We start from the raw sequence: 25,900 nt of genomic DNA, 5'->3' as shown, positions 1-25,900 counted from the left end.
TTGTGCCCAGGTTTGGTCCATCGAACTCATATGTCATCCTGTCGGGTGGATAAGCCCTCTGAGATAGTAGATGTCGGAGATAAAGTGTGGGTGAAGCTTATTGGCCGAGAGGTAAAGTTCTGTGCGGCTCCCACGTGGTTAGAAAGGATTAGGAAGAGCTGGGATTTTTGATATTTTATGATAGTGAGTGTGTAAATTTTGTTAATTGTGGCTGATAATCTTATTTTTAAATCCTGCCATTAGAATCTATTCCGAATTCAAACCTTCTGGTAGACTGCCCTGCAAACTCAGAAGGAATGATAGGAGCTATAAACGTGTGGTGCAATAAGTGCATGTTTGTAAAACATCCCTCCCTGAAGTTTACCCATAGGGTGGGCCGGAGGAGAAAAAAAAGAACCAAAAAGAGAGAAGGAAACTTGATCTATGGGACAAGTGTTTATCACGAACTTCAAAGAATACCTGCCAGATACACTTCAATTTGGGACAAAATAAAAAGAACACAGATAGTTTACAGTCATTTTCCCTAATATCTGGCACCATGCAATGTGCAGAAAGTGAAAAAAATCTGAAGGACCCTGTTACTCACTTGAGGGTATGAGGGCTGTGGGTGTGGGCTGACCACAGGAGAAATAAGAGCATACACTGAGTCCTGTTCTTCTACCAGAGAAAGGCACGGGAGATAGGCATGAAAGAACTATTATTCAACAATATTTAAGTGTTTAATATGTGCTAGGTTTGGGAGATATAAGAGCGAACCAGACGTAAATGATCCCAGCTATTATGGAGCTTATATAGAATATAAATAGAAACAATTTTTCTTTCTATTTTGAGACAGGGTCTCTCTTTGTCATCCAGGCTGGAGTACAGTGGTACCATCATGGCTCACTGCAGCCTCAGCCTCCTGGGCTCAACTGATCCTGCCACCTCAGCCTCCTGAGTATCTGGGACTACAGGCACGCACCAATAAACCTGGCTTTTTTTTTTTTTTTTTTTTAATTTTTTTGTCAAGACGGGGTCTCACTGTGTTACTACCCAGGCTGGTTCAAACTCCTGGGCTCAAGTGATCCTCCTGCCTTTGCCTCCCCAAGTGCTGGAATTACAGGCATGAATTTCCATGCCTGGCCGAGACAAATATTCATAAAATAATTGCAAGTTATATTAAGTGCTATATTGGGTTCAAACACTATTGGAGGAAGATTTCTAGTTGTCAGGAAAGGACTCTTTAAGGAGGTGATATATGAGCTGAGACCTTAAAGAAAAGGAACTAGTCATGGAAGACTTGGGATAGGAACATTCCAGGCAGAGAGAATAACTGATACAAAGACCCTGAAGTGAATAAATGCTTCCTGTGCTGTGGGAAGCAAAAGAAGACCAATGTGACAAATGTCTTCATGCTTAAAGAAGCTCTAGACCAAGTCCAGAAGGAGATCTAGTCTCCTGAAATGTTCAAAAACCTCTTCTGGACTTAGAGATCTCTGAACAAATCACTATACTGAACTTACCTGGAAGAAAAGCTTTTATTTTCTGCCTGGTTACTTCCACAAGCCTTGGATTTTTTGAGCTACCATTTTTGTCTTTCCCCCAGAGGGACAGGAATGAGATTAAGACTGTTTCCTAAAATTCTTCTGCCGTAGGGTCTACCTGTTGTGCTTATTTGTATCCACAATGTTCCTAGCACAGCACCTGGTCCATTAAAGAAGCTCAATGTTATGACGATGAAAACGTTGACTCTTAATTTTAGACTGGCCATCTAAATGATGTATTTAAAGTTTTTGGTGACTTTTTTTGGTCTCTTTCAGATGAAAAATGACAGGATAAAAGTATCCCTCTCCATGAAAGTTGTCAATCAAGGGACTGGGAAAGACCTTGATCCCAACAACGTTATCATTGAGTACGTAAAAGGTTTGGAAAGGTGAAAATTCTTCTGCCTCCCAAAGCATAAAATGCTTTAGTAAATCAGACTGAACTGGTAACTCTACCATTTATGGACTTTGTGATATTGATGAGTTACGTAACCTTTGCAATCTTTGGTTTTTAGAAATGTAAAATGAAGTTAGACCAGGCATGGTGGCTCACGCCTGTAATCCAAACACTTTGGGAAGCCGAGGCGGGCGGATCACCTAAGAGGTCAGGAGTTTGAGACCAGCCTGGCCAACATGGCGAAACCCTGTCTCTACTAAAAATACAAAATTAGAAATTTGCTGGGTATGGTAGTGCGTGCCTCTAGTCCCAGCTACTTGGGAGACTGAGTCATGCACTAGAATCTCTTGAACCCAGGAGGCAGAGGTTGCAGTGAGCTCAGATCGTGCCACTGCACTCCAGCCTGGATGACAGAGTGAGACTCGGTCTCAAAAAATAAAATAAAGTAATAAAATAAAAATAGTTAACACCTTGCTGCATAGAGTTCTAAGATGAAATGTTAACGTACCAAGCTCCTGGCATTGGAGTGCTCCATCAATGGTTTTGTTTCCTTCCCCTTAATTTCTTTCTGTTTCTGCCCTTTAACAAGTTAGCTAATAAGCATTCATGAAGAACTGTTCTTTACCTCTCTCCCAGTGATTTCTGCAGTGGGGTTACGTGGGTCTCTTCCCACAGAGACCATGTGGAAGGGTGGAGTAATCCAGGAGCAACTCCAGCGGGGTTTAGACTCCCACATCTTGGGATACACTGTGCTCTGAAAACAACATCTTCGTTTCATTGGCTCTTCTGACCTTTCTTTTAGGAATGGGAAATTATCTACGTAGGACAACATCTGGCAATACAAGGAATTTTCTGTCTGTCTCAAGTCTTTCTTGAATTTCTTTTTTTTTTTTTTTTTGAGACGGGGTCGCCCAGGTTGGAGTGCAGTGCCATGATCACGGCTTACTGCAGTCTTGACCTCCCGAGCCCAAGCTATCCTCCCACCTCAGCCTACTGAGTAGCTGGGACTCCAGGCATGCGCCACCACACTTGATTTTTATTTTGTAGAGACAGGGTCTCCCTATGTTGCCCAGGTTGTTCTTGGACACCTAGACTCAAGCGATCCTCCCACCTTGGTCTCCAAAGTGCTGGGATTACAAGTGTGAACCACCATGCCCAGGCTTCTTTCTTAAATTTCTCATCGGAGGTTCTTGGATCCCTAAAGTCCCTTAAAGGGGGATCTTGGAGGGTTTGTTTGTTTTTTTTTTTGAGACAAGTTTCGCTCTTATTGCCCAGGCTGGAGTGCAAAGGCACAATCTCGGCTCACCGCAACCTCTGCCTCCCAGGTTTGGGTGATTCTACTGCCTCGGCCTCCACAGTAGCTGGGATTACAGGCATGTACCACCATGCCCGGCTAATTTTGTATTTTTAGTAGAGATGGGGTTTCTCTATGTTGCTCGGGCTGGTATCGAACTCCCAACCTCTGGTGATCTTCCCGCCTCGGCCTCCCAAAATGCTGGGATTACAGGTGTGAGCCACCGCACCTGGCCCTTGGAGGGTTTATTAACTGTTTTTAGTGTTTTTAGAAAGCCATCCAAAATTGTATGTGTATCCTCAGGTTAACCATGCTGTTATTTTGTTGCTTTTGATGATAAAATATCACATTGTTTGTCTTATGTTAATTAGGTGCTCTCGATGACAATTATGTCATTGATGAATTTAAAAGACAAGAAAAATGATAGAATGTTATTTGAGTGGGATCTTATTGGTGAAAAGTTTGGAAAGCCTTATGTTTATAGTTCTGAGCAAAATCACTTTGAATATGAAGGAATTTTATCTGGAAGTAAGGGAAATGATATTGAATACATACAGCAGTGCCAGGCATTTTACGTACATTCTTGTGTACATAACAACCTGCAAAGTGGACGTTATCCCCATTTTACCTTATATTCCTACTTTATAGCTTGGTGCCTGGTGATAAGTAACTTACCTGTGGTTACATAGCAAATTATCAGGGACTCAAAATTCGGTCTCTCTGACCTTAAAGCTAATGCCCTTTTCACTACATAATGCTTCTCACTCTTGCATGTGACTTACAGAGCTTTTCAGTGGTTTAGTCTCTAAATATTAACATGTTTGTAAGGCTGATTATTGATCAAATACTGTCAGTAATAGTAGAAATCTTTTATAACTCAGAGTGCAGAAGTGTTTAAATCTGGCTGTGGTTCAAGTTAGTGTTTGGAAAAGAAAAAAGAAAAAATTCTGATGATTGCATTGTAATAAATTGCTTCTGCTCCAAAGAATCCGATGCTATATGGACTCATTAAAAAGTAGTGAAATTTCCCAAAGCCACCCTTACAGTGATAAAATATAAAACATGTAAGATAAAAGAGCTAACCCTGTTTCTCAGAAAATGGGTAGGGAAGGGAAAGGGTTCCCTGGTTTTGGGCTGTCTCTGTGTAAGACTATTTTTAGTAATAATCAAGTGGCTGAAACAGTAACTTTGTTGTAAATTATGTCTATAGCTGCATCCAGGAAAGAAGCATGGCATAATGGAATGATTAGAGGATTTAGAGCTAGACTTGAATCAGAAAGAGTACTAGTTCTGCTCCAAACTAATATATGACTTGGAGCAGATTACTTAGTCTATCTGAATCTTAGCTTCTTTACTATAAAAAGGAGATAGTAACATATATCTCAGGAATGCTTGAGTGGTTTAAGTAAAATCTTATTTGTAAGGAGCCAGCTTCATGTCTAGTCTATGGTAGACATATATGTAGCTACTTGTAGTTATTGTTTTAAATGCCGCTTTGTTTTTTCCTCTAATACCTGAGATTATAGCACCTTTTCTTTTTTCCTCATACTATGGTGTACAGAACCACACCTTTGCTTTTGAAAGAACGTGTGTGTAAGACCCACAAAAACAGAGACCATGACTTGTCTGCCATTGTGCCTGATGTATAGCATTCATGGTATTCATTTAGTTTTTTTTGAGATGGAGTCTCACTCTGTCACCCAGGCTGCAGTGTAGTGGTACAATCTTGGCTCACTGCAACCTCTGCCTCCCGGGTTCAAGCGATTCTCATTCCTTAGCCTCCTGAGTAGCTGGGATTACAGGCGTAGGCCACCATGCCTGGCTAATTTTTGTATTTTTAGTAGAGACGGGGTTTCACCATGTTGATCAGGCAGGTGTCAAACATCTGACCTCAAGTGATCCCCCGCCTCAGCCTCCCAAAGTGCTGGGATTACAGGCATGAGCCACTGCCTCTCTGCCCTAGTTAGTACTTTCATTTACTCATTTGTTCAACAAATATAAGGCAACTTGTAATAAATACTAAAAGAGTAGTTTAAAGCAGTGGTCCCCAACCTTTTTGTCACCAAGGACTAGTTTTGTGGAAGACCAGTTTTTCCATGAATTGGGGGCTGGAATGGTTTTGGGATGAAACTGTTCCACCTTAGATCATCAGGCATTAAATTCTCATAGGAGGTGCGCAACCTAGATCCCTCACATGTGCAGGTCACAATAGGGTTTGCACTCCTATGAGAATCTAATGCTGCCACTGATCTGACAGGAGGCGGAGCTCAGGTGGTAATGCTCCTTCACCTGCTGCTCACCTCCTGCTGTGCAGCTTGGTTCCTAACAGGCCATGGACCAGTAGCAGTCTGTGGCCTGGGGGTCAGGGACTCCCTGTTTAAAGAAAGGGTTCTAGGGATTCACTTGAAGAGGAATAGTTTACTTCAGGCCTTGATGGTCAGAGAATAGGTGGTATTTGAGCTAGGTTTTGAAGAACAGATAAGATCTTGTCAGACAGCAGGGGAAGGAATGGTATTTCAGGTAAAAGAAATTATTTGAGGAAAGGAATGAAGCAGGAAAGCACATAGTACATTTGGGAACCTTGTTTAAGGAAAGAAGAGGATATGATCAAGTACTAGAATGGAAGGCTTAAAAGATAATTTAGGGTCAGATTGTGGAGAGCCATGAATGTCAGTTAAAGAATATGAATTTTTATTTATTTTTTGAGAGGGACTCTTGCTCTGTCACCCAGGCTGGAGTGCAGTAGCATGATCTCCGCCTGCCGGGTTCAAGCAATTCTCCTGCCTCAGCCTCCTGAGTAGCTGGGATTACAGGCACCCACCATTGCGCCCAGCTAATTTTTGTATTTTTAGTAGAGATGGGGTTTCACCATGTTGGCCAGGCTGGTCTTGAACTCCTGGCCTTAAGTGATCTGCCTGCCTCGGCCTCCCAAAGTGCTGGGATTACAGGTGTGAGCCGCCGCACCCAGCCCATGAATTTTTTTAAAAGAGCCTTTGGACAGAGAGGCTTCTGGTCAGATTAACCTCCCCAGGAATCCCATTGTCTGGCCTTGCCCTGTTATGCTCAGTATTCTCATCCTGTCTTCAGCCACCCTTAGTTTGTCAGCCACCTTTCATTTTCCATAAAAATCTAACTCTTACATTCATCCCGTCAGGTCTCAAAGTGTTAACGAGATAATCTAATAAGTGACTCTGTAAATGGAAAGGGGCTAAAAGCAGTTTCCAATTAGGCGTAACCCACAAAGTACAGTCTTTTTCTTTTCTATTATGATCAAGATCAGAATTGAGTGTAGTATATAATTTTTTTTTTTTTTTTGAGACAGGGTCTTTCTGTCCCAGGATGGAGTGTAGTGATCATAGCTCACTGCAACCTCAAATTCCTGTGCTCAAGTGATCCTCCTCCCTCAGCTTCCCAAGTAGCCAAGACTATAGGTCCATGCCACCATGCCCCACTAATATATTTTTTTTTTTTGAGACAAGAGTTTCACTCTTGTTGCCCAGGCTGGAGGCAGTGGCACGATCTCGGCTCACTGCAACCACCACCTCCTGGGTTCAAGCAATTCTCCTGCCTCAGCCTCCCGAGTAGCTGAGATTACAGGCATGTACCACCATGCCTGGCTAATTTTTGTATTTTTAGTAGAGACGGGGTTTCTCCATGTTGGTCAGGTTGGTCTTGAACTCCTGACTTCAGGTGATCTGCCTGTCTCGGCCTCCCAAAGTGCTGGGATTACAGACGTGAGCCACCATGCCTGGCCTAATTTTTAAATTTTTTGTAGAGATGACGTCTTGCTGTGTTGCCCAGGCTGATCTTGAACTCCTGGTCTCAAGTAATACTCCCACCTTGGCCTTCCAAAGTGCCGAGAGATTATAGGTGTGAGCCACAACTCCTGGCCCGTAGGGTAGTCTTTAGAAAAAGCACATATGACTTAACTGTGTTAAAATTATTCATTTGTATGTCTCCCTCCATTGCCAGACTATTAGTTCATTCCAGAAAAGAATCATGTTTTGTTCGTTTTGGTATACGTAATTACTACTATCACTAGTATTAGCACTGGTGCTATCCACTTACTAGCTATACTGGAAAAATGAGATTAATCTCAGAATCTGTGCTGGGATGGATTGGAGGAAGAAAATTGGAGGCAGGGAGACCAGTGAGGGAGTTATTACTCTAGATGAAACATGATGGGAGGCTAAACTAGAATGATGGCAATGAGGACAAAAAGAGAGACGTGGGTGACTGACACATCTGTTGAACTGAGTGTTAACTGGGAAGTATGATTTGGTTTGTAGTCTGTTAGAAGCCACAGAGTATTGGAATTGATTGTCATGGGGGTTGCTTAAGCTGCAACTCACAGCTACTTGAAACTCATCTCTACAAATAGATATGTGAAAGCGAAAACCACGTTTGTGAGTTGCTTGAGTTATGTCCTCAAGTTTCTGCCTTGGTTATGGGTTTTTTGTTGTTGTTGTTTGTTTGTTTTGGAGACAGGGTCTTGCTTTGTTGCCCAGGCTGGAGTACAGTGATGCAATCTGCTCACTGCAACCTCAATCTTGCAGGCTCAAGTGATCCTCCTGCCTCAGCCTCTCTAGTTGCTGGGACTACAAACACAAGCCACCATGCCTGGCTAATTTTTTTTTTTTTTTTTTTTTTTTTAAGTAAAAGGAATCTGTACTGTTAGAAATTAGAATTGTGATTGCCCTTGGGGGAGGCAGGTGACTAGAAGGGAGCATGAGATGGGCTTCTGAGATGCTGGCAATGTTCTGGGTTGTTTTTGGTTTCTTTTTTTGAGACGGAGTCTCGCTCTGTTGCCCAGGCTGGAGTGCAGTGGCGCGATTTCGGCTCACTGCAAGCTCTGCTTCCCAGGTTCACGCCATTCTCCTGCCTCAGCCTCCCGAGTAGCTGGGACTACAGACGCCCGCCACCTCGCCTGACTGATTTTTTGTATTTTTAGTAGAGACAGGGTTTCACTGTGTTAGCCAGGACGGTCTCGATCTCCTGACCTTATGATCTGCCCGCCTTGGCCTCCGAAAGTGCTGGGATTACAGGCATAAGCTACCGCGCCTGGCCTTAATGTTCCATTTTTTGATCTGAGTACTGGTTACTTTGGTATGTTCAAATTGTGAAAAATCAAGTGAGCTGTATACTTATGATAAACATATATATATAAATTAGTTTGTTCTCACACTGCTGTAAAGAACTACCTGAGACTGGGTAATTTATGAAGAAAAGAGGTTTAATTGACTTATAGTTCCACTGCCTGTATAGGAGGCATGGCTGGGGAGGCCTCAGGAAACTTACAGTCATGGCCGAAGGGTGAAGGGGAAGCAAGCGTATCTTCATATGGCGGCAGGAGAGAGAGAGAGCAAAGGGGAAAGTGCCACACACTTTTAAACCATCAGATCTCATGAGAACTCCCTCACTATCACATGGGGGAAATCTGACCCCGTTATCCTATCACCTCCCACAAGGTCCCTCCCCTAACATTGGGAATTACAATTTAACATGAGATTTTTGTGTGTAGGGGAACACAGAGCCAAACCATATCAACATATATATTATATTTTGGTAAGAAGTTTAAAATTTTTTTAAAAGGCTATGAGAAAGGCAACAAAGAGATTAATTCTGTCTGAGGAGCTCAGAGGAAAAGACTTGATAGAAGGAGAGCTAGTAACTGAACTGAGCCGTGAAATGTCTAGGTATAGTGAAGTGGTGAGGTGAGAGTCAAGTGGGGAAACAGCATTTCAGAGAGGGGGAGAACTGCCTGAGCAAAAGCACTGAACCACATGGATAAGAGAAAATAGACTTCTTTTTTTTTTTTTTTTTTTTTTTTTTTTGAGATGGAGTCTCGCTCTGTCGCCCAGGCTGGAGTGCAGTGGCGCAATCTCAGCTCACTGCAAGCTCCGCCTCCCGGGTTCACGCCATTCTTCTGCCTCAGCCTCTCCGAGTAGCTGGGACTACAGGCGCCCGCCACCCTGCCCGGCTAATTTTTTGTATTTTTTTTAGTAGAGACGGGGTTTCACCGTGGTCTCGATCTCCTGACCTCGTGATCCGCCCGCCTCGGCCTCCCAAAGTGCTGGGATTACAAGCGTGAGCCACCGCGCCCAGCCTGAGAAAATAGACTTCTTTGGCCAGAGCATATTGTGTAAGTAAAGATGAGGCTGGAAAAGTAGTTTAGAGACAGACTGTGAAAGGCCTTGAATGCCAAGGTAAATAATTTGGAGCTGATTTTCTAGAAAGCCTTTGAAGGTATTTTAAACCTACGAGTGACCTGGTAAGGGTTGTAGGGTGTTTAGCATGGTGAGTAATTATATATTTTCATCCTCTGTGCATTAGTGAGATGGTTAGTCTCACTCGTAATTGTTAATTTAGGGCTATTTCACATCATTGCATTTACTGCCTGTCTCGTTCTGCCAAAAACTTTCTTTCTCCCCTTTCCCTCCCCAAAACAAAAAACCAACATACAACCTTACCTTGTAGTATATCTCTGGCCGTATCTCTTAAGGGGGCCGGCAGTCAGTATCTTTTTCATTATAGGCAAGAAGAGAGGCGGAGGCGATCCTTCCAGGATTACACTGGGCAGAAGATCACCCTTGAGGCTGTCTTGAACACTACCTGCAAAAAGTGTGGCTGTAAAGGTAGGGTGAAGCCTTTGCCCTTTCCACATTTCTCTCCTTGTAGATGGACCTTTTTCTGGAAGAAGGAGGCAGCCCAGTGTGAGTTTAGTTTACCCTGTTTTTTAGCCAAGTGATGGCCTTTGCTGTTTTTTCCACCAGACTCACATCAGAGTTCATGGGGTGATGCATTTTCTGTTTTCTTTTCTGAGTGCTGGCCCTACCAGATACTATAGCACTACCACCACTCCTCCCACCCCACCCACAGCATATGCCTTGTCTGGGCAAGACCCCCATGAACTATGCCAGGAGGGGTAAGAGTGTTGGATTATGATTAACACTCTAATTATATCTCCAAGGATGATGATTCAGCAAAAATTAAGCAACCTGGAAATATATAACTTAAAGATCCAAGTCAGACTCTCATCTTTATCTCTTTAATGTCAGAGTTCTGAATACAATATTCTTTTACAGGATATTGAATAAAGAATACAGGATAGTCACTTCTTTTTAGCTCTATTTCCTCAGGTTTCCTCTACTCTTACTCAAGTATTAAAAGGTCTTTCAGCCTGATTTCCCTAGTTGGAGATATAATGAGAGAGATTGCCAGCTTCTCATTTTCAGTGTGACCTCAATTGTCACCCCTTCTCCCTGGTCTTCCATGTACCCTACTGTGTTGATTTTTCTATGATAACTGGTAGCAGATTTGCGCCCTGGTTGAAGTTGTGGGGTTTTAAGCCCCTATTTATCATTAGCGTAGAGGGGAGAAGGAAAAAATAAAATTGAGAGAAAGAATACCTCCTCAGGAAAACTGTGGGAACATTCCAGGTATTTGGAAAACTCTGCTATATTTCCCTGCCAGGTGCCACCCAGCTGCTGGACCCAGAGATACAGAGTACTTTACACATAGCTTTTTTTTTTTTTTTTAAGATAGGGTCACCCAGGCTGGAGCGTAGTGGTATGATCATGGCTCACTGCATCTTTGACCTCCTGGGCTCAAGCAGTCCTACCTCAGCCTGTGAGTAGCTGGGACCACAGGTGTGTACCACCATGTCCAGCTAATTTTTAAAAATTTTTTGCAGAGACAGGGTTTCCCTGTGTTGCCCAGGCTGGTCTCCCTGGGCTCCAGGGATCCTCCCGCCTCAGCCTCCCAAAGTACTGAGATTACAGGCATAAGCCACTGTGCCCAGCCCACACATAGCTTTTTGATTATCTCATACAATTCCTCTGTGCCCCTAAGACAGGATCTACCACAAACTCAGACACAACTAGCAGTGTGGAGCATATTATCTGTTAAAGGGACCCTCAATACCACTATAAGCTCAGGGAAGGTGGGGGTCTTTTAACCTTAACCGTGTCCAACAGGCATTACATAAAGAAGAGAAGAATAATGAGAGGTGGAATTTGTCCCAGTTAGTAGAGGTCAGGTCGAAGGTAGTTGGTTTTGGTGCAGCAGAAAGCACAGGGCAGGGAGGCATGAGACCCAGGGTAAGTTTGAACTCTGCTTCTGTCTGTATGACCTTGAGCTACTTCTCAAATCTGGGCTTTCATCTTCTACAAATGTAGGATGGATCTGATGATCTCTAAGGTGCTTGCCAGACCTGACAGTCTGTAAATGTTTAGTGCCCCTAGGTGACTGTGCCTATTTCTCTGTGTGTTAGCTTAGATGTGAGTGCCCACTTGCTACCAGCTACCTACAAGCTATATTCCTTTAGGGCTTGGCCTGCCACTCAGCTCCCTCTGCTAAACATCCTGCTCTCTGGAGCAGTCTTTGATTGTCAGGAATATGTTCCAAAATAGATCTTAAAAAATTAATAAGCCCCATTGCTAATGGAGGGCAGCACAAACCTGCATCCTCGTATCCTCCACCATTTCAAGAACAGTACCAGTATTCCCCACAGCTCTGAGACCAGCTGCTAGTCTGGCTGTGGTTGAGTGAGCAGTGTCATGTTGAGGTGGTGGAAAGTCTACCCTGAATCAAACAGCTGCTTTGAATGAACTCAACAATATTTCCTGAGCCAGCTAGCCCATTTCAGGAGCCTTGGGGGAAGATTCACTTGCTGAGAAGAGAGGCTACTTCCTTCTTCTATACCTTTTCTACTTCTCTTCTGCAGGCCACTTTGCAAAAGATTGTTTTATGCAACCAGGTGGGACCAAATACTCTCTGATACCTGATGAGGAAGAGGAAAAGGAAGAGGCAAAGTCAGCAGAGTTTGAGAAGCCTGACCCCACAAGGAATCCTAGAAAAAGAAAGAAGGTGAATGCTACTTTGCTTTTATTTTATCATGTCTTTTTCAGGTTTTAAGATGAAAATCTGAAAAGCCTCATGCAGCAGTACACGCCTGTAGTCCCAGCTACTTGTGAGGATAAGGTGGGAGGATTGCTCGAGGCCAGAGGTTTAAGGCTGCAGTAAGCTGTGATTATGCCTGTGAATAGCCACTGCATTCCACTCTGAGCCACACAGTGAGACCCAATCTCTAAAAAGAAATTTTTTTATAAAAAAAATGAAAAATGAAAACGTGCTTTTTTGCAGAAATTTTAGAAATACTGAAAAATATAATGAAGCAAACCAAGATCTTCTGTAACCTTTCTACCCAAAGAGACTCTTATTAGCATTTTATGGTATATTCTAATCTTTTTTCTTTTTTCGAGACAGGGTCTCTTGCAGTGGCATGATCTTGGCTCACTGTAACCTCTGCCTCCCAAGTTCAAGCGATTCTCATGTCTCAGCCACCTGAGTAGCTGGGACTACAGGCGTGCACCACCATGCCTGGCTAATTTTTGTATTTTTAGTAGAGATGGGGGTTTTGCCTTGTGGGCCAGGCTGATCTCAAACTCCTGGCCTCAAGTGATCCGCCTCAGCCTCTGAAGGTGCTGGGATTACAGGCATGAGCCATGACACCCGTCCACTTTTTTCCAGGTAATAATAAATACAGATATATATAGCTACACATACATGTAAATACAAAATTGTGGTCATACTAGGTATAGTTTATACCTTTTTTTCATTTCACTTATCGAAAGCATTTCCTAGTATCCTTAAGTGTTCAAAAACTTGATTTAAGAGCAACATAATATTCTACCCTGTGGCTGTATGATGATATATTTAATTATTTTCCTATTACTGGATATTTTTTATTACTTCCAACCTAAATTTTTGGCCACATCTCTTATTGTTTTCTTGGATAAATTCCTAAGTAAGATTACTGAGTTAAGGCTTTAAGGCTCTTGATACATTTTATCAAATTGCCTTCCAGAAAATACTTATCTGTCCCCAGCAGTGTATCAGAGCATCTGTCTCACTGAATTCCATCTCCTATATCTACTACTATGGCAGAACAATTCATAAAACAGATATTATTGTGGTCCAGAAAGAAACAGTGCATTTGTAGCATGCTACACAGGAAATAAAAACTACCAAACACTGCATGTTCTTACTCATAGGTGGGAATTGAACAATGAGAACACAGGGACACAGGAAGGGGAACATCACACTCCGGGGACTGTTGTGGGGTGGGGGGAGGGGGGAGGGACAGCATTAGGAGATATACCTAATGCTAAATGACGAGTTAATGGGTGCAGCAAACCAACATGGCACATGGATACATATGTAACAAACCTGCACATTGTGCACATGTACCCTAAAACTTAAAGTATAATAATAATAATAAATAAATACTCGGACTGGGGAAAAAAATACTATTCTGTAGGTTGATCAGGAAATATTTCTTCTATCATGTAGGATTTTTCTAACTATGGCCAGTATATTGACTTTCGTTTTGTTTTTAAATCTTTGGCAAACTTTTGTTGAGGGGTCATTTTGTACCAGGCATTGTAACTCTAGGAATACAAAAACTGTGATGAGGTCCTTGCCCTCAGAGGTTATTATCTATAGATTAAGTATTATCTTAATTTTCTGGGTGAGGAAAAGGTCTTATTATACCATTACAAGAATTAGCCAAGTATATGAATAATAATTTCCCAATCTATATATTCTCTTTCTGGGTGATCCTGTCCCTCCTGAGACATTAGCTGCATTACTGACTTCCACACCCTCAACTAGGATGCCATGGGTACCTCAGACTTTGGCTGGAGTCAGTCAAATCCAGACTTGAGGCTCTTCTGTGCTATTTACTAGCTGTTAATTTGGGGCTTTATTTTTTATTTTCTTTTTGTTTTTTGAGATGGAGTGTCACTCTGTCTCCCAGGCTGGAGTGCATTGGTGTGATCTCAGCTCACTGCAGCTTCCGCCTCCCAGGTTCCAGCAATTCTTCTGCCTCAGCCTCCTGAGTAGCTGGGACTACAGGCGCAAGCCACCATGCCTGGCTAGTTTTTGTATTTTTTTAGTAGAGACAGGGTTTCACCATGTTGGCCAGGGTGGTCTCAAACTCCTGACCTCAAGTGATCTGCCTGCCTTGGCCTCCCAAAGTGTTGGGATTACAGGCGTGAGCCACTGCGCCCGGCAAACTTCCGTTTTTTCATTTTCAAAGTGGGATTGTTGTGATCTTTGATGACAATGTTCTTGCAGAGGGATGCCCGGCTCCCAAAAATAGATATAAAGCACTGACAAGTAAGTTCCTAATTAGCGTTGGCTGTTGTGACAGCCCTAATTATCTTTTTTAGTCCTCCTTCCTAAACATACACACACACACTGCCACCATCACCAGTACCACCAAAACCCTTGTTTCTGTCTATCATATATTACCTATTAATGGCAGCAATACTCTCCCAGTCTCCCAAGAAAGAAACCAATGTCATTTATTTTCCTCTCCTTTTCCATCCCACATCTAGTCAGTCTCCAAGTCCTGGCAGTGGTGCCTTTTAAGTACATATCTCAAAATTCTTTATCCCATTCCCATTCCCACTGCTACTGTACAGTTTATCCCCTCACTTCTCTTACAGTCAGACTATTGAACACTGTAGCCTAGGGAGTTTTAAAAAATACATCTTTGCCCTCTGCCTCTTAGGTACCATGTTTACAGGGCCTAGGTCTGGGCATTTTTTTTTTTTTTTTAAGCACCTTTTTTGGCTGGGCATGGTGGCTCATGCCTGTAATCCCAGCCGAGGCTGGAGGATAGCCCAAGTCCGGGAGTTTGAGACCAACCTAGGCAACATAGGGAGACCTTGTCTCTATAAAACATACAGAAAATTAGCTGGGCATGGTGGGGCATGGCCTGTGGTCTCAGCTACTCAGGAGGCTGAGGTGGGAGGATCGCTTGGGCCCAGGGGTCAAGGCAGCAGTGAGCTGTGATTATGCCACTGCACTCCTGCCTGGGCAACAGAGTGAGACCCTGCCTCAAAACAACAACAAAACCACCTACTTTATGCCACTGCCCACTTCTGTTCATTGTTGATTTCTCACCCTATGCTTTAACTCTGAATGTTGGAGTGTTCCAAGGGAACCTCATCCTGTCCTATGGTTTTAAATATCATCCCTGTACTCATAACCCCCAAATTAAGTGCTTGTAATCCGTATTTTATCCAAATCTACATTGCTATTCTTAACTTTTTTTCTGGAACTCCAAATTTAGTTAATAGACTGCCTACTTGATGTCTACATCTGGAACTCCAAATTTAGTTAATAGACTGCCTACTTGATGTCTACATCTGGTTGTCTAGTTAACATCAAGCTTAACACACCTCCAAAACTTAATTTTCCTAGCCAAAGCTGCTCTTTCCACATTTGGCCCTGTCTCAGTGATTGGAACTCATTGACCCATTTGATAAGCCAAAATCTGCAGCCTTTTTGTATAGTGTTTTTTGTTTGTTTTTATGGTAAAATACACACAACATAAAATTTACCATTATAGAAGTGTACGGTTCATTGGCATTAAATACATTCATATTGTTGTACAACCATTACCGTCTTTCATCTCAAGAACTCTCTATACTCATTAAACAGTAATGCCCCCCATTCACCCTTCCTCCCTGCACCTGCAACCACTGTTCTACTTTCTGTCTTGGAACCATATGGTATTTGTCTTTTTGTGACTGGCTTATTTCACTTAGCATAATGTCCTTGAAGTTCATCTGCATCGTAGCATATGTTAGAATTTTCTTCCTTTTTAAGCCCAAATAATATTCTGTTCTATGTATTTATTTTTTGAAGCAGGTTCTTGTGCTGTTGCCCAGGCTGGAGTGCAGTGGCACAATCATGTCTCACTGCAGCCTCAACCTCCCGGGCTCAAGTGATCCAGGAGCGTGCCACTACACCCAGCTAATTTAGTTTTTGTAGAGATGGACTCTTGCTATGTTGCTCAGGCTGGTCTTGAACTCCTGGCCTCAAGCAGTCTTCCCACCTTGGCCTCCCAAAGTGCTGGGATTACAGGCATGAGCCACCATCCAGCCCCATTTTATGTATATACCACATTTTGCTTATCCGTTTATTTGTGGTGAACACTTGGGCTCCTTCCATATTCTGGCTATTGTAAATAATGTTGCTGTGCACATGGATGTATAAATATCTCTGAGACCCCACTCTTCTTTCTTTTTGGTATATACCCAGTAGTAGAATTGCTGGATCATATATTCTGTTTTTAATGTTTTGAGGAACCGCTCTGTTTCCCATTGTACATTCCCATCAATAATGCACAAGGGTTCCAGTGTCTCTACATCCTTGCCAACACTTATTTTCTGGGTTTTGTGTGATTTGGAGAGTAGCCATCCTAATGCGTGTAAAGTGACTTCTCATTGTGGTTTTGATTTGCATTTCCTTAATGATTAGTGATATTGAATATCTTTTCATGTGCTTATTGGCCGTATGTATATTTTCTTTGGAGAAATGGCTATTTAAGTTCTTTGACTATTTTGCATAAGCTTGTTAATTTTGTTGTTGTTGTTGATATGTAGGAATTTTTTATATGTTCTGGATATCAATCCCATCAGATATATGGTTTGCAAGTATTTTCTTCTGATCTGTGGATTGTCTTTTTACTCTGTTGATAGTGTCCCTTTTTTCCCTATCAGATTTAGATTTTGTAAAATAGTGGTAAAGAACATATAACATTTACCATCTTAACTATTTTTAAGTGTATAGTTCAGTAATGTTGAGTATATTCCTTATAGTATTCATTGCACAAAAAAATCTTAATCTTGGTTAAGATAAACTTACCTTTTTTCCCTTATTGCTGATGCTTTTAGTGTCATACTCAAGAAATCATTGCCAAATCCAATGTCATGAAGCTTTTCCCTTATATTTTTTCTAAGAGTTTTGTAGCTTTAGCTCTTATATTTAGGTCTTTGATCCATTTTGAGTTTATTTTTGTATATGGTATACAGAAAGGGTCCAAAATTTCTTTGCACGTAGATCTCTAGTTTTTAAAACACCATAGGTTGAAAAGACTGTCCTTTTACCCACTGAATGGTCTTGGTACCCTGTTGGAAATCATTTGACCAAATAAGTGAGGATTTATTCTATCATTGGTCTGTGTGTCTTTATGTCAGTACCACACTGTTTTGACTACTGTAGCTTTTTAGTAAGCTTTGAAGTTGGGAGTTGTTGATCCTCCAGCTTTGTTCTTTTTCAATATTGTTTGGGCTACTTGGGGCCCTTTGAAAGATTTCATATGAATTTTAAGATAGATTTTTATATTTTTGCAAATTTTGATAGAGATTGCATTTAATCTGTAGACTGCTTTGGATAGTATGGGCATTTCAACTGTATTAAATCTTCCAATCCATGAAAATTGATATCTATTTATTTGTATCTTCTTTAATTTCAGCAACATTTTGTAATTTTCTGTATACATGTCTTTCATCTCCTTGGTTAAGTTTCTTCCTAAGTATTTTATTCTTTTTGATGCTGCTGTGTGAATTGTTTTCTTAATTTTTTTTCCGATTGCTCCTTGTTACTGTATAGAAACACAACTGATTTTAGCATGTTCGTTTTGTATTCTGCAACTTTGCTAAATTCACTTATTCATTCTAACAGGATTTTTTTGTGGAATCTTTAGGGTTTTCTACATAGAAGATCATGTCATCTGTAAACAGAAATAATTTTCTTGCAGATTTAGTTGGTTTTTTTTTTTCTTTTGAGGCAGAGTCTTGCTGTATCACCCAGGCTGGAGTACAGTCACATGATCGTGGCTCACTGCTGCCTTGACGTCCTGGCCAGACGTCAAGCCAGATCTAGATTTTTAATTGTGATTCTATTTGTATGTTCCAAGCATTATTCTTTCTCTTTTAACCTTTTAGAGGTAAATGGTACTTCTTACATTCCTAAAGTGGTTATGTGGATATCTCACTTCTGTGGGTCTTTGGTTGAGTTCTTTTTGCTGAATATATTGAGTACAATTTGTTATTCCTTTGTTTCTAAAGCTGCTTTGAGATATGTATTTCAGTTCACAAAACCAGTTATTGAGGATCTATCTGCTAGGTCTGAGGCTCTTTATGACCTGCTTAGTCAACCTACTACCCAGCCCTCCTCCTTTCACTTAGTGGAGGAATGCGCTGATGAACAATGGCAGTAATAATCATTATACATTATTATTTTTTAAAAGTATCTTTGGCCGGGCATGGTGGCTCATGCCTGTAATCCCAGCACTTTGGGAGGCCAAGGTGGGTGGATCACTTGAGGTCGGGAGTTTGAGACCAGCCTGGCCAACATGGCAAAACCCCGTCTCGACTAAAAATACAGAAATTAGCCAGGCATGGTGGGAGAATTGCTTGAACCCAGGAGGTGGGAAGGGTAAAACTTTCCTCTTTTTTTTGAGACAGAGTCTCGCTCTGTCGCCCAGGCTGGATGGAGTGCAGTGGCGCGATCTCGGCTCACTGCAAGCTCCACCTCCCGGGTTCACGCCATTCTCCTGCCTCAGCCTCCCGAGTAGCTGGGACTACAGGCGCCCGCCACCGCACCCGGCTAATTTTTTGTATTTTTAGTAGAGATGGGGTTTCACCGTGGTCTCGATCTCCTGACCTTGTGATCTGCCCACCTCGGCCTAAAACTTTCCTCTTGATGCCCACTATTTCTACCAAGATAGCATCTAGCATCATTGTCCTTTCACCTCATTGTTAATCCCGTCATTATCTTTGATGCCTCATATTTGTTTAGTGCTTACAGTTTATAAAATACCTTCCTGTTTTTGTTTCTTTTTATCATTATACAATCCCATAAGGTAGCCAGAACAGATATTATTATCCCACCATTTTACACATGAGTAAAATGGAGCTTCAGAGAAATTGACGTAACTCACCGGAAGTCACACAAATATAAGAGATAATGCTGAAAAAAGAACCCATGTCTTCAGATTACTAACAATATTCTTTTCTGTATATCACACTTCAACCATTTATTTAACTCTTCAATTATTCATTTACTGAACAAATATGTATTATCTGCTTCATAGGTATCTAGCATTGTGTTAGGTACTTGACATATTAGGACTCATCAAGTCAGTTTTTGGTGAGTTTTTGTTTTGTTCCTAGCTACCATTAGCAGCCATGTGATGTTATCTATTGATTTGTTTCTGTTCACAACTGTAAATCAAGATTCCAGCCCTCCTGACTGTTTCCTTTTACCCTCTAAATCTTGGATTCCAGTAGGAGGTTGGTTTTCCTTACCAGTAAAATCTTCTGCCTGAGATGGCTTTTCTGGTGTGTGTGTGGCAGATTTGGACACTTGTTTCAGGACTAGTCAGCTCTGGGAGCCAAATATGGAACTGGGTAGATTTGTGAAGGAACATGCCTTTAGCAGTCCATGCTCCTGAGTTGGACAGTGGAGAGTAGGAATGCCTGGCGTGTGGAAGGGCATATATGATAGTAACTCATATAAGTTCAGTTAATGCATTTCTAATAGTTAAAAAAGTAACTCATGAAATAAAGATCATATAGTACCGACACTCAAGCAGCTAATCACAGAAGGAGAAAGATAAGCAGCCAAGGTATGTGTGGTGGTAAAGGATGGAAACACATTCCAAGGAGGTTTGGTTTTATGGACATCCAAGGACAGGAAATGCAGTGTAGTCAGGCCACCTAGGACTAGAACTGGAAAGTCTCATTAGGTTCTCATCTCTGTTTTTTCACAAGTCTGTTTCATTACCTCCATTTTTGTAGTCTGGTGGAAGACAATGCAAAGCCTCTTAAGACAGAAAATGGTAGACCCGTTGAGGAACCACCAGAAATAGTCCAGGATAAGGAAAGGATGTCACCTTTTACAGATAATGCCTGGTGCTTACTAGGAATACATGCACTAACTACCTGTGAATAGATAGACTTCATAATCTGTGCTCTCTGTCATTCCTTGGGTGTCGTCACTCAGTGAGACCTGCCCTCAGGTTGCAGAGTAATAGTTATTGACTCTTGCTGCTGGCAGTGGGCGATAATGAAGGGAGCAGGGGCAGGAGTAAGAATAACGCATCTTCCTAACCTTGAGCCTTCCCACCTCTTTTCATTAAAACTTACATGCATTGAACGCCTTTTCCCACAAGTCCAGGATGCATTGATTTAGTTGTGTGCATCTGGCACCATGAACAATTTTGTCCCAGTGACTGAATGTTACAAGTAATTTTTGTTGGGCATAATTAGAATAAAAGGAAACTGTGTGTTGCAATTGGAATGGGCTATGAAGTGGTTGGTAAAGTAGGAATGGAGGTTTTGTAGTGAATCCCTGAATAATCTTCTGATGAACTTGTGGTCTGTGCTCTACTGGCCTCTTTCATTAATCATATGCCATCGTAGGTCTTTCTGAATCAGTGTTATGTTATGAGGAAGTAAGTGCCTTGGGGACCAAGCTGCCCACTGATTATAGTAAACTTTGGATATATTTGATTCAGAATATAATTTTCTTTTGATTTTACCATATGGTTTTCTGCTGTACCATATATAGAAGAACAAGAAATAGGAATGTCATTCTTTGGCTGCAGTGTTGGCTCTGTCCTGCTGTCCAGAGAACTTCTTCTGGTGCCTATATAGAGAAAGGTTGCCAGTCCTGAGCCCACTCAGGGACACATTCTCTGCCTATTCAGATATAGCAGAGAGCATTGCCCAGTGTTGCCTACTCAGAAGCCTTCAGTGGTTCCCTTTCTTCTATGACATAAAGTCTAAGTTCCTTTAAGACTCTTCACAATCTGCCCAGCTTCCTAGCATCATTTCCCACCAGTCTCTTCCCACACACTATACTCCAGCTTCATTCATTAATAGAGCTTCTACTATGTGCTAAGCTCTGTTCTGGCCACTGCAGGTAAAATAGTGAACAAAACAGGTAAAATCCCTATCTTCATGGCACTTAGATTCTAATGGATGGGGTCGATTAATACAGATAATAAACTGGTAAACAAATACAAAATAGTAAAAATAATGTATCAAGTAGTGATAAGTGCTATAGAGAAAAATTAATTTGATTATGGGAGATAGGGAGTCCTAGAATGAGGATGTGGGGAGCAGGTGACTTTCATTTTAGATAGGATGGTAAGGCCAGGCCTTTCTTTTTTTTTTTTTTTTTTCTTTTGAGACAGAGTTTCGCTCTTGTTGCCCAGGCTGGAGTGCAATGGTGCAGTCTTGGCTCACCGCAACCTCTGCCTCCCGGGTTCAAGCGATTCTTCTGCCTCAGCCTCCCAAATAGCTGGAATTACAGGCATGCACCATCACGCCCAGCTAATTTTCTATTTTTAGTAGAGACAGGGTTTCTCCATGTTGTTCAGGCTGGTCTTGAACTCCCGACCTCAGGTGGTTCGCCCACCTCGGCCTCCCAAAGTGCTGGGATTACAGGTGTAAGCCACTGTGCCCAGTCTAGGCCAGGCCTTCCTCATGAAGTGTTGTTTGAGTGGATATCAGAAGGAAGTGAGGACACAAGCTATTCAGGTAAGTGGAGAGAGAGCATTTCAGCAAATGTAACAGCTGATGTTGGGAAAGAGTGTGGCATGATTAAGGAACAGTAAGGACGCCAGCGTGGCTACAGTGAAATGAATGAAAAGAGAGTGGTAGGTGAGGAAGTGAGATCAGAAGGAACCCAGATCATTGGGGCCTTATAGGTGATTGGGAGGATTTCATCTTTCACTTGAGTGAGATGGATGTTATTAGAGGGTTTGAGCAGAGGAATGACGTGATCTGACTTCCTTTTAAGAGAATTATTCTGGCTGCTATGTGGAAACGTAGATGGTCAGAAAGCAAGAGTAGAAGCAGTGAATTGATAGATAATAATCCAGATGATGGTGGCTTGGACTAGAATGATAGTGGCAAAAATGTTGAGAAAGGAGTTGGAGTGTGTATATATTTTGAAGATATAAGAGCAGGTGAGGATGGCATCAAAATTTTTGGACTGTGTAACTGGAAGATTTGAGTTAAGAGAAGGAATGCAGGAGAAGTAAATGTGGGAGTAAGGAGCAGTCAGGAGTTTAGTTTGAGTTGCTGTCTACATAGATGGAAAGAAAGCTGGGACAGTCTAGGTTTGGGAGGGGGCGGGGCATAGAAATTGAGATGCCTATCAGATATTCAAGTAGACCATGGAGTAGACAGTGGATATATAGTTTGGAGTTCTAGGGAGAGGCCCAGGTAAGATACATAAATTTGGGAGTCATCTACATATAGATGGTATTTATGTTCATGAGATCACCTGCAGAGTAAATATAGGGAAGAGACTGAGCCCCAGAGTGCTCAACACTTAGAGGTTATGGAGATGAGGGTGAACTAGCAAAGAAGACAGGAAAGGAACAGCCAAGGAAGTTTGTAGAAAAGTAAGAGAATGTGGGAGAAATAACATGAGGAATGTGTTCTAGGTAAGATGGTCTATATCCATCTTGACTGACCAAGTAAATAAGACCCAATAATTGACCACTAGATTTGGCCATGTGGAGGTTACTGGTAATTTTGTTTGTCAGTTTTTATAGAGACAGGGTCTCACTATGTTTTCCAGGCTGGTCTCGAACTCCTGGGCTCAAGAGATCCACCTGCCTTTAGAAAATTAAGTACTGGCTGGGTGTGGTGGCTCAGACCTGTAATCCCAGCACTTTGGGAGGATGAGGCAGGTGGATCACTTGAGGTCAGGAGTTTGAGACCAGCCTGGCTAACATGGTGAAACCCCGACTCTAGTAAAAAAAATATACAAAACTTAGCCGGGTGTGGTGGCATGTGCCTGCAGTCCCAGCTACTTGGAACTACAAGCAATTCAAGGAGAATTGCCTGAACCCAGGAGCCAGATGCTGCAGTGAGTCGAGATCACACCACTGCACTCCAGCCTGAGTGACAAAGCAAGACTCCGTCCTAAAAATAAGTAAATAAATAAAATAGAAAATTAAGTACTCAATAAATATTCACTGCTATATTCTCTTTTTTTAGTTTTTGCTTTTATTTTTGTTTTTCTCTCACACTGGGCTGCTGCTATCCTGTTTCAGAACTATAGTGAAAATGGGTAGACTAGCTGCTCTAGCAAGACTAGAGAGCAGTCTTTGAGATGTTTGAGCAGTGGCTTCTTTCCAGTGCCCCTCTTGACCTGCGCCATGGGCTCACACCCCTATGCCATTTAAAATTTTTTTAATTTTTAATTTTCTATTTCCATCTGATACTTGAATCCATGTCTTTTTTTTTTTTTTTTTCCCATTATCTTCTGTTTCCCTTCTCACTTGAATGAAGTTGAGAGAGCAGAAGCTTGGTTCATCTTCTGGCTCTCAGTCTTCCCCCACCCCAACTCCTAACTTTGCTTTTGAACTACAACCTTTTTTTTTTTTTTTTTTTTTTTTTTTGAGACGGAGTTTCCATCTTGTTGCCCAGGCTGGAGTGCAATGGCACAATCTTGGCTCACCCCAAACTCTGCCTCCCAGGTTCAAGCAATTCTCCTGCCTCAGCCTCCCAAGTAGCTGGGATTACAGGCATGTGCCACCACGCCCAGCTAATTTTGTTTTTGTGTGTGCGTGTTTTTTTTTTTTTTGAGACAGAGTTTCGCTCTTGTTGCCCAGGCTGGAGTGCAGTGGCACGATCTCGGCTCACCGCAACCTCCGCCTCCCAGGCTCAAGCGATTCTGCTGCCTCAGCCTCCCGAGTAGCTGGGATTACAGGCATGTGCCACCACGCCCAGTTAATTTTGTATTTTTAGTAGAGACGGGGTTTCTCCATGTTGGTCAGGCTGGTCTCGACCTCCTGACCTCAGGTGATCCACCCACCTTGGCCTCCCAGAGTTCTGGGATTACAGGCATGAGCCACTGCAACCGGCCGAACTACAACTTCGGATGTGATTGTTCTTTTATTCTGTAGCTCAAGGCTGGATACACAGGGAAAATGACGCCATGTGCAGGAGGATTGGATTGTCTTTGTTCAGGCTGCAAAACAGCTTTTGCATCAGTTGAGGTCTAGGAGAAGGCCATCTCTGTGAGCCCTTCTTGCTAGCTAGAGTCCATGTTCCAGCATGCCAGGACTCTCTAGTGATTTGTTTTTATCTTCCCTCCTCCTGAGCCTTCATCTTTGAGAGAGAAGAAAGTGGAAATAGTGCCAAACTCTGTGTTAGAAAGTATAGTGGTTTTGCCGCTTTAGCCTTGGTCAACTCACTTTACATTTCTGAGTTGCAGTTTTTCCATCTGTAAAATGGGAATAATAACTCATGAATTTTGACTCTACAGACTATTATTGTAAGATAAGGATGCAAAAAGCTTGATAAACTAAAGCACTGTTTAGGTGTAAGCTGGTATTATTACTCTCCTCACTTCTTTATCCAGGCTGGACCAGGCTTGCAGGGAACTGGTACCAGACTCTGTGTTTTCATTTTTACTTTCCCAGGATATTCACCTATGTAAAGGGCAGAACCCAGTGAGGCTCCTGACCCCATAATATCCTGTGATGGACTTCCATGGTCTTGCCATCCAGGAAGGTTCAACAACATAGCTAAACTATTGATTTGCCAACTCTCAGCTCCTCCCAGCCATGGTTGTTATAGCTTGGTAATGTGGGTCTGAGAAGCTTTGTTCCCTTCTCTCTACTCCACTGGAGATGCCAAGAAAGAATTGTTATTTCATCTCCTCTTAAAACTTTTGACTTATCTCCTGTAGACGCTTGGCCAGGCTGTCAGAACATCCTGGGAGTTAATGAGAGAAAAATACATATAGCTCCCACTAAGTGCCTATAATGTGTCAGGCACTATAGTTGGTGCTTATCTTGTTTAAACCTCATAGCATCCTTTGAAATAGGTACTTATTATTTCCAGTTTACTGAAAAGAAAACTGAGGTTCCAAAAAGTTAAATCCCTTGTTCTGAGCCACATAATAAGTTAAGTTGCAGAGCTAGAATTTGAACTTAATTCTATCTTATTCCAAAATTTGTTGTTCTAATGACCATACCATGAGGCCTCCTGTTACTAAACAGAAAGAGGGGCCATGTGCTATATAGGAAAACTCAGGAGATTTCCATTCATATGATCTACATGAAGATCCCAATTGTGCCTGTGCGATCTGGGACAAGTGGCTTTCAACTTGTCCAAGCCTTAGATACTATCTCATTAACTTGTCACCATAGGTGTTTTTTTTGTGGGGGAGGGGGGCGGTATTATTTATTTATTTATTTTTTGAGACAGGGTCTTGCTCAGTTGGCCAGGCTGGAGTGCAGTGGCAGGATTATGGCTCACTGCAACTTCCAGCTCTCGGGCTCAAGTGATCCTCCTACCTCAGCTTCCTGAGTAGCTGGGACTACAGGCCCCCGCGACCACACCCGGCTAATTTTTATATTTTTAGTAGAGACGGGGTTTCGCCATGTTGGCCAGGATGGTCTCGATCTCCTGACCTCATGATCCACCTGCCTTGGCCTCCCAAAGTGTTAGGATTACAGGCATGAGCCACCGTGCCCAGCCAGTAGGTGTTGTTCTTATCTCCAGTTTACATTTGAAGGGAACAGGCCTCAGTGAGTTCAGATGACTTGCCCACGGATGCAGAATAGTAAATGGCAGAGCCAGAACTCAGGTCCAGGTCTATCTAACACCTGCTTCAGTGTTCTTTCCACCGTTTTTCACAGCCAGTTCCTAAGACCTGGTGTATCATTCAGCTAGATTTATAGCTCTGAGGGTGCTAGTTGGAAGCTGGCATCCTTTTCTGCTCTCTTTCTCCTCCCATACTTTCTCCCTCTTCTTAGAAACCTTACAGAGGCAATATAGGTATTTGGAATTC

General features: G+C 42.2%; 2 protein-coding genes across 8 annotated transcripts in view; one reads left to right on the top strand and one right to left on the bottom strand.

Annotated features, from left to right (window-relative positions):
• ZCCHC17 (zinc finger CCHC-type containing 17) overlaps positions 1-25,900 on the top strand; it is a 69,498-nt gene that overhangs the window by 40,232 nt on the left and 3,366 nt on the right. For 4 of the 6 annotated variants that reach the window (XM_055255497.1, XM_055255496.2, XM_055255499.2 and 1 more), the window contains 4 exons: positions 11-111; positions 1,800-1,891; positions 9,749-9,849; positions 11,940-12,082. In XM_055255497.1, the coding sequence (XP_055111472.1) occupies positions 11-111; positions 1,800-1,891; positions 9,749-9,849; positions 11,940-12,082 (437 nt within the window). The remainder of the gene's footprint in view (positions 1-10; positions 112-1,799; positions 1,892-9,748; positions 9,850-11,939; positions 12,083-25,900) is intronic. The other 2 variants (XM_055255500.1, XM_055255501.1) reach the window with 1 other exon arrangement.
• FABP3 (fatty acid binding protein 3) overlaps positions 8,427-25,900 on the bottom strand; it is a 29,916-nt gene continuing 12,442 nt past the window's right edge. The window contains exons 4-5 of one of the 2 annotated variants that reach the window (XR_008652941.2): positions 9,685-9,826; positions 8,427-8,548 (exon numbers count right to left, since the gene is read on the bottom strand). Coding sequence is in view for 1 of the 2 variants with exons in the window: in XM_063628001.1 (XP_063484071.1) it covers positions 24,293-24,325 (33 nt within the window). In the remaining variant the exon portion in view is untranslated. Of the gene's footprint in view, positions 8,549-9,684; positions 9,827-24,221; positions 24,326-25,900 lie in introns of those variants that run through there. The other variant, XM_063628001.1, reaches the window with a different exon arrangement.

The sequence above is a fragment of the Symphalangus syndactylus genome, chromosome 12, assembly GCF_028878055.3.
Source record: "Symphalangus syndactylus isolate Jambi chromosome 12, NHGRI_mSymSyn1-v2.1_pri, whole genome shotgun sequence".
NCBI lineage: Eukaryota > Metazoa > Chordata > Mammalia > Primates > Hylobatidae > Symphalangus > Symphalangus syndactylus.
The sequence above is the reverse complement of the archived record's forward strand: the minus strand, read 5'-3'. Positions and strand labels throughout refer to the sequence as shown.